At 43.4% G+C, this 12161-nt stretch overlaps 1 protein-coding gene across 1 annotated transcript in view; it reads right to left on the reverse strand.

Moving 5' to 3' along the window:
• kiaa1217 (KIAA1217 ortholog) overlaps positions 1-12161 on the reverse strand; it is a 116456-nt gene that overhangs the window by 12776 nt on the left and 91519 nt on the right. The window contains exons 13-22 of the mRNA XM_070918901.1: positions 8607-8743; positions 5243-5390; positions 4826-5144; positions 4526-4696; positions 3420-3717; positions 1795-1887; positions 1341-1385; positions 1127-1256; positions 943-1036; positions 322-522 (exon numbers count right to left, since the gene is read on the reverse strand). Of these exons, the coding sequence (XP_070775002.1) occupies positions 322-522; positions 943-1036; positions 1127-1256; positions 1341-1385; positions 1795-1887; positions 3420-3717; positions 4526-4696; positions 4826-5144; positions 5243-5390; positions 8607-8743 (1636 nt within the window). The remainder of the gene's footprint in view (positions 1-321; positions 523-942; positions 1037-1126; positions 1257-1340; positions 1386-1794; positions 1888-3419; positions 3718-4525; positions 4697-4825; positions 5145-5242; positions 5391-8606; positions 8744-12161) is intronic.

Here is a 12161-nt window from a genome sequence, read left to right on the forward strand (position 1 = left end):
CATGTACGTTACAAAGGCAGCCAGCTCGAGATGATGCGAAGTGGTAAAAAAAAATGCATATATATATTTAAAAAAAAAAAATATATATATATATATATATTTACAGACAAGTATTGAACAGTCCTTTACTAAATGTGTATTTAAACTGCATGACATTCATCAAATCAGCAGAGTGCCATGCTCACTGCAACTCACTTTTAATAAAAGGCAACTATGACCCCGGAAAGCACAAGACAGCATCAGATCTGGTGTCCTGGTAGTTTCCCTGGTTGAGTATTTGAACTGCTTAAGTTTTAAGAAACAGCAAATGACCAAACATACCTGCAGCTCTTTCATGAATTTGTCGTCGTCCTCCTCTTCCTCCTCGTCTTCCCTGTGTGCTGGTGCTATGGCCGGCGTGGAGGTGGAACCAGCCAGAGGTGCAGGAGCACACATCTGGGGTTTGGGTTTAACTTCCGATGGCTGTCTTGGGGGTTTAGGCTGAGGAACCACAGGTGTCTCTTTCTCTTTCTCTCCCTCATCCTTAAACAGATTCATTCATTCAAAACAAAAGCATAGAATATATCAACTACTTTTCAAGAAGTTTAGTTTCATTATTTTGTGAAGTGTGTCTAATGACTTTGATTTAAGTCTCTGTCCACATGGTACTTGATAAATCTTACTCAAAACTTACAGCTTACAGAGTTGTTTACCACAAACCAGAAAAGATTGCTATTTTATAGTTTGGACACAATTAACTACAGCTGCTAAAATTATCCAGTGACATTTGTCATTTTAGCCAATGAAATGAATAGTCGCTGTCTAAAAATGAGAAATCTCTTCTACATATCATTATATATACTGTATATGCTGTGAGAATGAGCACCATGTTGAACTACTTGCAAGTTAGGACTTGGGACACTATATGCTATGCGTAAATATGCTTAAATTTCCAATGTATACATAGTATTCTTGGGCTCCAGGCGGCTCTTTCCGGGTGGTGAAGATCACCTCTCCTGACCTTCCTGTGGTAAGACCTGAACTGACACAATGAAACCTGGGAGACAAAAACACACATAATAATAATTATGCATTAGAGGCCATTTGTAGGTTTTAGACTGGTCTGGTCTGCAAGGGGTGAACTGACCTTCGTGGAGGAGGAGGAGGAGGAGACTTGCTGGCCCTGTCTGGACTCTGCCTCATCTCCACACTGGAGCGGCGGGGTTTCTCCACCTGTGGCCGGCCGCTGCGCTCTGTGCTGGGAGAAGCTGAGGGAGCAACTGCTGGAGGAGCTGATGGAGGAGCTGAGGGAGGAGCTGCTGGAGGAGCTGATGGAGGAGCTGAGGGAGCAGCTGCCGGAGGAGCTTCCACAACGGATGCAGGAAGCTCAGAGGCTTCTGCAGGAGCTTAACATATCCAAACATCAGAGCACTGTCATTTAGTAATTTACATTTGTAAGAAAATGCACCCTTGTTCTTTGCTACCCTCGTTCAAAGCTGTCTCCTGACATAAGTGTTGGAAGTGAGTGAACCTCTTAGTGCCACAAACAAATAACCAGCAGCCAGCAACGAATGTATATGTACGTATGTCAGCAAGCAGAATGACTTTGCAGCAACATTTCTCAACATTTTCAGTGCTGGTGATGGCTGAAAACGAATCATAAATATTAGATCAGGACTCTCTAGCGCTCTAGACACTTAATATCAAATGATAGACCGGGACTGGGGACTAAACAAAGACAAGAAAAAACTAGTTTGGGACGTCCTTGGTGCATATGGCTGAGTTGTGTTTTCTTTGTACAAACTGGAATCATACCTGTGTCTGGGGGATTTAATTGGGTGGAGTCCACCTCATCAGTCAGTTTGGGAGGAGCGTCTTCAGACAAAAGACCCTGCTGCTCCATTGAGGCTGCAGCACAAACACAAAACAACACACAGACCTGTGGTTAGGTTTACTATTGCAGTTATTCCATGATATTCAAACACCAAACACCATGTTTTAAGAGATACCATAGGTCTTTCCTTCCTGCTGTCAGTCTTTACAATCAGCACTGCCCCCAGTAGACCACACACACCAAAATGGACAATCCACATATTTCTGAATGTGCAACAAATGGTGCAATACCCACACATCTCCATGTGCAATACAGTATAATCCCTCCCTACCTTTATTTCTTTCGTTCTGTGAATTTGTAAATTTGTAAATTACAGTTGTGTTTTTAGTTTTAGTAGCTTTTTTATAACAGTCTTTATTGTTTTTATTTATTATATCTTGATTTTCTACTTATGTCTCTATTGCACTATCCTGTATGCTGCTGGAACAATGCAAATGTCCCCGCTGAGGGATTAATAAAGGATTATTTTATCTTATCTTATCGCATCTTAAAGACAACACATCTCAAAATAATCCTCATGGCTCATTTATATTGTGTAATGACTCCTAATGGTATAACTTAACAATGCCCAGTACGATCAGCTGAACTGTTTCATACATTATCTCTCATGTATCCCAGTGTTCATACCTGGTTCATTGTCCACAGATATTAATCACACTATAAATCTTTGTATTGTTGCTGCCCCGTAAAAGACATTTAGCGCCGAATTTGGTGATTTTGAATTGTTAAGATACACTGAAGAAACAGAAAATTAAGCTTCTTCTCAGATAAAGAAACTGCTTTAAAAGGATTGTTTGGAAAATGCCTTATTGCAAAGCTTAAAACAAGGCTGTTTTTCTCATGAAGAGTTTACATTTTGGAGATCCGTGGTTTTCTCAGGACAGTGAAATATGCCATTTTTACTCTACTGTTTGTTTTGTATTGTGTAGAGTAATGCACTGCATCTTTAATTAAGAACATGGAGTAAAACAGCTTCTTCAGATCACAATTCACATTATTCTGTGGTCTATTCAGGAACACTGGGCCTTATGCAAGAACCACTTGTTAAACAGATTTCTGAAGTGGCACGTACGAGTGATTTTAGAGATTGTGTGGGATTCACCAATTTTCTTCTCTTCAGAACTTTGGCTGTACCAGTCATACAGATAGTCTGCCTCTCTCTATGGGGGAAACGCTTGTTTAAATATGATGTTGAAATCAATAAAAATAAAATAGACAACTAAAAAAATAATTATTAGCAGCATTTTTGGATGTTATGATTTTATTCTCATATTATGGCCATAAACGGCTTTGCCTTAGCAAGCCGTTCTTTAGTACATGTCCCATTCTGCTCTGATGACATGACAGCTGTATTTATATTCGCTAATTGCTTCAGGTCCCTTAATATGACTACTGGAACTGCTACTGTTACTTGCTACTAATGTGTTACGTTTTGTTTCTGCAGATTTCCAACAGCACTGGTAACATTTTTGTGAAACCTGCAGCCTGATATATAAGTAACTGTATGTCTAATGTGTTTTAAGGCAATGGGATTCAACAGGTCAACCTTGCAGTGTCAGGTCCAAAGGTGTGTCCTGCTCTGACTTTGATGCGGTGGCAGAGATCTGTCCTGAGGCTGAATCAGAGCCACCCTCTCTGGTATCTGACACATTCAGATCAGGGATGGACTTCATCAGGCTGGCCTGGGCCTCCTGGAGGACCTGGTCAAAGTCTGTGTTGGTGTTGGGGGGTGGAGGCCGACTGGAGTAAGAGCTGACTGGCTGGTCGGCTTGGATGGTGCTGGGCTGATTCATAGTGCTGGTTTCTACACCCAGGCTGCCCTCTGGAGTTTGTCTCTCTGTCGTCTGCGGGGGACACAGAGTCACACAGACTGATGACAGACCCGAAACTGAATGTTCTACAGTATACAGAAAGCTACATCAAAACAACAACATCCCAAAGAGTGACTCATTCAAATGAATGTATTAGCAAGTTCAACAAAAGCCAACCTCCAACATCAGTGGTGCAGCAACAGAATGTCATGCTCACTGATTGGATGTTTCTTACTACAAGGCTCTCTGGGATTTGTAGTTTACTGCTCTCCTTTTCGGAGGTTTTATGTGCACAGCTTTGTACCTTGTGCACATGCTGCACATATCCACGTAATTTGGTTGCAAACATGTCATTGATTCAACAGTTATGGCCATTACTGAAAAATAGGATTTCCCCACAAGACTTCAGCTGCCAATTACAGCAGAATAGTTTGATTACTAAACAAGAGGATACTTCTTCTCCAGATACAGTACATGATATAATACATTTCGTGAGAAGTAAACAGAATTAGTGTGACCTTCATTATATGGATAGATGTGTCTACATGTTTGATGCTTTAGTAGTAAGAGCATTTTTTTGTGTTCAACTGTTCGGTATTCATTTTATTCAAATAAATATGTATGAATATAGAAAAATCAATCAATCAAACAAAAAAGCAGGTGAAATGGGCGCCTGGCTGATCTTGATTGATTAAGATCTCCAAAGACTGAAAACAATGGGCCTTATGGATGTGCCAAGTACGATTCCTGCAGCATGCTCAGTCGATGAGACTCTGACTGTTGATCGGCCTTTAATTGCCATAACAGAGGGATAGAGAGTGAGTATATGTCTAACACTGACCTCAGTGTGTGTCTGTGTGTGTTTTATGGTGGTCTGGTCTGTGTGTCTCTCCTGTGTTGGTGCTGGTGCAGGTTGGCTGGTTCCATCTGCTGAAATGCAGAGTCCATCAGACTGCAGAGGGCCCGGTCTCCTCTGCAGGGCAGGGCTGCCCTCTCTGCTGCGAGGACTCACCTTAACAACACAACAACATTTCTCTCATTCTACACTACAGACCCTTTCTTGACAAAAAAACACCTGTTCATATAGACAGGCTCACATTTTATAACCATTCAGAAAGTAGACTAATCATCAGTGCAGTACCTTGGCCACAGTGGGTGAGTCTCGTCCATGGGTGGGTGTCAGTGGGGGACTGGGGTGGTGGTGGGAGGGCTGGATCACTGTGGTTGCTGTGCTCTTCATTCTGCGGGTCATGATGGGGGAGGCTGAGCCTGCCAGGCAGACCTCAGCCTGACTCCCAGAGAGGGGGGGGGTGGCCAGAGGGGGTCTGACTGAGGATCGAGGCTGAGGTTTGGGGGAGTTCTGGGGGCTCTGGGTCTTCAGGGGTCCCTGCTCCGTTTCCAGGACCTTTAGAGGCTCCACCTGGTCTGATCTGGTGAGAGGGACTGACTCTGACACACACCTATTGATAACAGGGAGGACAAAGACGGCCAAACATACATCAGGATTACTTTCCTTCAGAACAAAACGGTTTTACTTCTGAGTAATGTTAATGAGTACCTGCGGACAAAACTCAGGGCTTCAGTCAGGGCTTTGACCCTCTTTAACATGGAATCCATCTTATGAGGCTCCTCCTTCAGGAAACGCACCGCCTCCACCTCCAGCCTCAGTACTGAGCGCATCTTGACCTGCAGCTCTGGAAACTCACCTGGAAGGCAACCAGGTGAGAATTCTCACTGAAATACATGCAAAGCAATGTTTGTGGACACTGACACACACACGGCCATTGTGGAACTGATTCACTGAAACCGCTGCCTATTTATTTGTGCTGTGTGCACTGGCTTGCTGTGCTGTGTGCTCTGGGTCTAGTGTTTTAACAGAGCACAGTGGGTGTTTAAGGAGTCCTCTCATAGTGCAAATGTGTTAGAATAAACAGAATCAGATATGGATTGGGCTTCAAAATAGCGAATACTGATCCATTACAGGAAGTAGTGACTGGCATGAAATATTCTAAATGAGTGCTGATTATCTTTATCTCAGCATTATTTTGCTTTTACAGTATATCATGGTAAACGGCCCATAAGTCCAGTCAGTGTGGAACAGTACAACTGCAGCCCACAGACCTCAGCTTCAATAGTTTTAGTGGAACTACTCTCTATTGAAAAAATAGTCTCTGTGAGCACTGTTGACGACTGCTGTTTTAGTTTGAGTCTACTTGGTCCTTATTACATAATCAGCCGATAGAGAGATACTATCTGGCAGGCACTCTGTGAGCCGTATGGAGAGGACATTGATGGGCTCACAAAGTGCATCACAGACTACATCAACTTCTGTGTGGACTCCACTGTCCCAGCAAGGATTGTCCATTGTTATTCAAATAACAAGCCATGGGTGACAAAGGACATCAAGGCCATCCTGAATGCAAAGAAGAGGGCTTTCAGAGCTGGCAACAGGGAGGAGGTGAGAACGATCCAGGGGGAACTGAAGGTAAAGATCAGGGAGGCTAAGGAGAGGTACAGGAGGAAGCTGGAGTGGAAACTCCAGCAGAACAACATCAGAGAGGTCTGGAGTGGAATGAGAATCATCACGGGTTACAGGCCAACCAACAACAGAGGAGCTGAAAGCAGTGTGGTCCGGGCCAACGAACTGAATCTGTTTTTCAACAGATTTGACACTGTGGGCCCTGCTCACCCCCCCACCCTCTTCTGACTCTTCTGCTGTCTGCCTCCAACCTTCACCTATTCCACTCCCCCCTCCCCCTCCTGCTCCCCACAGCCCCCCACCCCCCTGTGTTCCTCACACCTCGTTCCCCAGTCCCCAGGCTGATGGCACTCTTCAACCTGCTACTTCACCCATCCCCCACTGGTCACCTCTACAGTGTGCTTCACTGCTGACCATGTTAGGAGACAGCTGATGAGACTCCACTCAATCAAGGCTGCAGGCCCTGATGGTGTCAGCCCCAGAGTGTTTAAAGCCTGTGCCCCCCAGCTATGTGGAGTACTTCACCATGTCTTCAGCATGAGCCTGAGTCTTCAGAGGGTCCCAGTGCTGTGGAAGACGTCCTGCCTCATTCCTGTGCCAAAGACGCCGCGTACCAGTGGCTCCAAGGACTACAGACCCATGGCACTGACCTCCCACATCATGAAGACCCTGGAGAGACTCGTCCTGGAGCAGCTCCGGCCCTTGGTCAAGCCACACTTGGACCCCCTTCAGTTCGCCTATCAGCCCCAACTTGGAGTTGAGGATGCCATCATCTACCTGCTCAACCGCGTCTACGCCCACCTGGATAAGCCGGCGAGCACTATGAGAGTCATGTTTTTTGACTTCTCCAGTGCATTCAACACCATCCATCCTGCTCTACTGGGTGAGAAGCTGACGGAGATGCAGGTGGATGCCCCCCTCGTGTCCTGGATTGTCAACTACCTGACTGACGGACCACAGTATGTGCACTTACAACACTGTGTGTCAGACAGAGTGGTCAGCAAAGTATTGGGCCACCTACACATTACACCTACAGGAGCTTTTATGACATCCCATTCCAAATTCATAGGCATTAATATGAAGTTGGTCCCCCCCTTTGCAGCTATGCAGTCTGTGGGAATTTTTGCCCATTCATCCAGAAGAGCATTTGTGAGGTCAGACACTGATGTTGGACGAGAGGGCCTGGCTCGCAATCTCCATTCTAGTTCATCCTAAAGGTGTTCAATGGGGTTGAGATCAGGGCTCTGTGCGGGCCAGTCAAGTTCTTCCACACCAAACTCATCCAACCATGCCTTTATGGACCTTGCTTTGTGCACTGGGGCACAATCATGCTGGAACAGAAAAGGGGCTTCCCCAAACTGTTCCCACAAAGTTGGAAGCATAGAATTGTCCAAAATGACTTGGTAAGATGAAGCATTAAGATTTCCCTTCACTGGAACTAAGGGGCCTAGGCCAACCCCAGAAAAACAACCCCATAGCATTATCCCTCCTCCACCAAACTTTACAGTTGGCATAATGCAGTCAGGCAGGTAACATTCTCCTGGCATTCGCCAAACCCAGACTCGGCCATCAGACTGCCAGATAGAGAAGCGTGATTCGTCACTCCACAGAACACATTTCCACTGCTCCAGTGGTGGCGTGCTTTACACCACTCCATCCGACGCTTGGCACTGCGCTTGGTGATGTAAGGCTTGCATGCAGCTGCTCGGCCATGGAAACCCATGCCATGAAGCTCCCGGCGCACAGTTTTGGTGCTGATATTAATGCCAGAGCTGGTTTGGAACTCTGCATTTATTGAGTCAGCACAGCTTTGGCGACTTTTACGCACTATGCGCCTCAGCACTCGGCGACCCCGCTCTGTAACATTACGTGGTCTGCCACTTCGTGGCTTAGTTGCTGTGGTTCCTAAACATTTCCACATTGCAATAATACCACTTACAGTTGATCGTGGAATATCTAGGAGAGAAGAAATTTCACGAACTGACTTGTTGCAACGGTGGCATCCTATTACAGTACCACGTTAGAATTCAGTGAACTCTTTAGAACGACCCATTCTTTCACAAATGTTTGTAAAGGCAGATTGCATGGCTAGGTGCTTGATTTTATACACCTGTGGCAATGGGACTGAATGAAACACCTGAATTCAATGATTAAGAGGAGTGGCCCAATACTTTTGTCCATATAGTGTACATAGACATACATATACATTGCTGCTGTATATATTTTTAACTTTATTTTTCACTTAAATATTGTAAATGTGTATATTTTTATTTTCTATTTCTTATTTTTATATTTTGTACATACTTTTATTTCTAAATTATGCTGCTTTCTAATCTTGAATGGGAGCACCAGTACTGTAAAATTTCCCCCCGGGGATCAATAAAGTATTTCTGTTTCTGATATCTGATTCACTTTTGTCTTGATACAACCCAAATCCACCGACCTTTAAGGATAGCCAGAGCTTCTCCGACCCTCCGCAGGTTGACAGCTCCCTCCTCCACGTCTCTCAGGGTGATTGACAGCTGGCCGGGACTGGAGGCGGAGCTCCTTTGCAAACGGTCCACAAATTCTTCCAGTTCACTGAGAGGAGAAAAAGACGTTAATCAACACAGGCAGGAAAATCAACTACAACAACATGTGATATCCTACTGTAGACAGAAGATGGCAGCAGAAAGTGCATTAGAGGAGCTCCATAGTCCTTTTGGTGGTCCTAAAATTAAGGTAATTAAGGCTCAGACACAATAATGCAATGATTTCGATCCTTGTAATGAATGGTACACACTGTATATACTGTACCTATGAGTCTGCAGTCTGATGTGTTAAACTGAATGCTGAGTTTTGAAATTGAATCTTCCTGTCTGTTGACAACTTAACCAAGTAAACCAGTTTGACAAGTCTATGAGTTTATGACGCAGATTATGTCTGTGTGTGTCTGTGTTGTTTTAAGAACCAGTTCTGGCTTGATCCTTCAAAGAACAGAGAGCCCTTTTCATGTTATAAGCATTTTGTACTGATTTTCATTATTTCTTAAAATGCTTACATATGGTTTAAACACTGTTTGAATACCTTTCAGACTAGTTACCTATTCTGTGGAGTTACTTTTGTGTCTTTATTATACAATCAAAAAATAGGTCTGAGAGCAAAACTATCCACACTCACAAAATTGTGATTAAAAATGCCGTCCGAAAGTTCTGTGAATCCAAAAGTTTTGTGAATCCAAAATGTTGAGCTGAAATCTCATGGGTGGGACCTACGAAAGACACGTCTCTATTGGCCAGTCTGGATTGGAGTGACAGCCTGGCAACATCCACTGTTAGTAATCACGAGAGGGAGTTTTGAAGAAGTCCGTGGAGAAGATGCGGGAGTAAAGAAAATCAATGCCATCTTAGTAAAAGCAAGAATGCTGTGTTTGAACTGATGCATGTAGATTGTTTGTGTACATGTTACTCTTACAGTGGACATGCACGAGTGCTTTTTCACAACAAAATGATGAAAACAGGGTGACCTGTAATTTCTGTGTTTAAGACTTTAAGATCAGATAACTTCTACAGACATTTAAGGACTCACAGATATGGACATGTGCACTGATATGAACCATATTAACATTCACGTACATACAGGATGATTTGACACGCAGCTTTCTCGGCAGGATAATGTGAGGAAGCAGACATGCAGTGAGCATAGCACTGTAGATCGTACACTGAGCTAATTAAAGTAAAACTTCACTTCATGGTTCAGCATGAAGGAGAAATCACCCTCTCTGCTTGCTACAGTCACTGAGATGGATAATGTGGGCATTGAGCTGTTGCACATCATTAACTGCTCAGCTCTTGTTAATAGTGCAGCCTCTCAGAGCATCACTACAGTGCTGCTGGTTTTCCAATATGTCATTATTTTAAAACCATAATGAGATAATAAAGCGCTGATATGATACAAAGGTTGCAAGCGCATGTGGGATACCTCCTACAGAACTTGAAACAGACTTAAATCATTAAACCCTCTAATTTGGGTGGAATAATGAGCTGGAGAACTGTTGGGTCTCTGTAATAACATTATAAAGAGTCGGTCTAGACCTGCTCTATTTTGTAAAGTGTCATGAGATGACTTTGTTGTGATTTGGCGCTATATAAATAAAATTGAATTGAATTGAATTGAATTGAAACGAGCAGCTCTTCATGAGCTAATGAAAGTCTTGTTCAAACATGGAACACATTCTGTTTTAAACAGCACCAAGATTGTACTGCAAATGGTTGCTGGCTGCACAGGCAACTATAATTAAAGAGTGAGGGTGAAATATTTCTGTAAACATGATAACTCTCTTCCCTCACCCGATATTACCACAGTGAGTGATGACACACAATGTCTCGCTTTATTTAAAGGCTTCCTCAAGTAATGGTAAATGGTAAATGATCTCACTTATATAGCGCTTTTCATGGTTCCCAAAGCGCTTTACAGCTAAGTCTCATTCACCCTTTCACTCACACATTCATACACCGATGGCGACCGAGCTGCCATACAAGGTGCTGGTCTCCATCGGGAGCAACTTGGGGTTCAGTGTCTTGCTCAAGGACACTTCGACATGACGGGGGAAGCCGGGGATCAAACCCCCAACCCCAAACCCAACCCCAACCCACTCTAACCAGCTTTACCTCCCGTGCGACAGTGCTAACCACTGCGCCACCATGGAAAATGTTTTGTCCATTGATGAAACACATTAGAGTTATCATAATTTAAACTAAAAGAATATGATTGTAAGATGACAAAGAACAAAATAACTAACATATACACTGCATGTTAAGATTTGTAAATGCATAATGAAATTAAACAAACACCCCTGTGGTTCAATTTATGTTAGGGAATTTAACTCACCATACAACCACCACAGTGAGACTGTATAGTTAGCTTAATGCTACATTGACATTTTGTATACATGCAATAGTAACAGTAATCATATTTACTTGTGCAATGTCTTTGCTAATGTTGATTACACACTGCCCCCCTTAGGGAGAATTTGCAGCCTGCTCAGCCTGAATGATATTCTTAAATTACCTTAAAATCTGCATCATATCACTTTGTTAGCTGCACCGTTCAACTCCTGCTTCTGCTATTCTTTTAGTGTCCATTTATATTATCCCAATGTATGAGCCATTTTATGTAGAGGTGACTATAGTGAGCTCAAGTCTGTTCCTCTAGAATCAGACAATGAATTTTCCTTTAGATGGTTTCTTCCATCTGCCTTTCTAATGAGCTGAAAAATGACTTTGCATTGGAGTTTTCTCTATTCAAGATAAATGGTAGCCTGGTTCCAGATCTCACTGTCCTCATCTCTGATGTTTTTCACTGATTCAATAGGTATGGTGTTGTGCTCACTGATGGCTATTTTCCCTGTAAGAAAAACAACTGACCAATCACAGCTGTGTAGGCAGGATTAAGAATGGGGACATCACCTTCCGAGAGGCAGAAAAATACAGCTAATATTTTTCTTTTGTCCAAAGGCTATGGGACAGACACGTCACTCTCCACTGATTGGCTAGAGAAAAGTAAAACAAAATTAAAGCTGCAAGCAGTGTTAAACGGGCCCTCGCAGCTTTGCGCACGATGGGGCGTGCTGCGGCTGCTGCGGAATGCTGAATATTCATTAACATTGGACATTGCATGAAGGAAATAAATGTCACTTCCTGTGTCCACTATGTGGTGTTAAAGAACACACACTAATTGTACATTACGTTCCTGTATACCAAGAGCAGACCACACCATGCAAATTTCATGTAAATCGGATGATGATTGTCAAACAAGGCTTATGTGCTCTTGCCAGTAGGTGGACCAGGACTGGTCCATCAATAACCCTATGAAGTTTGAGGCTGATCGGTTGATGCCTTTACCCTGATGACAGTGCTGACATATCAATAGATGTTGCTGCACAACAAGTGTAGACCACACAATGTTAATTTCATGTAAATCAAATTATGTTTTTCACATATGGCTTGCTTCCTTTTAC

Source organism: Enoplosus armatus, chromosome 14 (assembly GCF_043641665.1).
Source record: "Enoplosus armatus isolate fEnoArm2 chromosome 14, fEnoArm2.hap1, whole genome shotgun sequence".
In the NCBI taxonomy this organism is placed as follows: domain Eukaryota; kingdom Metazoa; phylum Chordata; class Actinopteri; order Centrarchiformes; family Enoplosidae; genus Enoplosus; species Enoplosus armatus.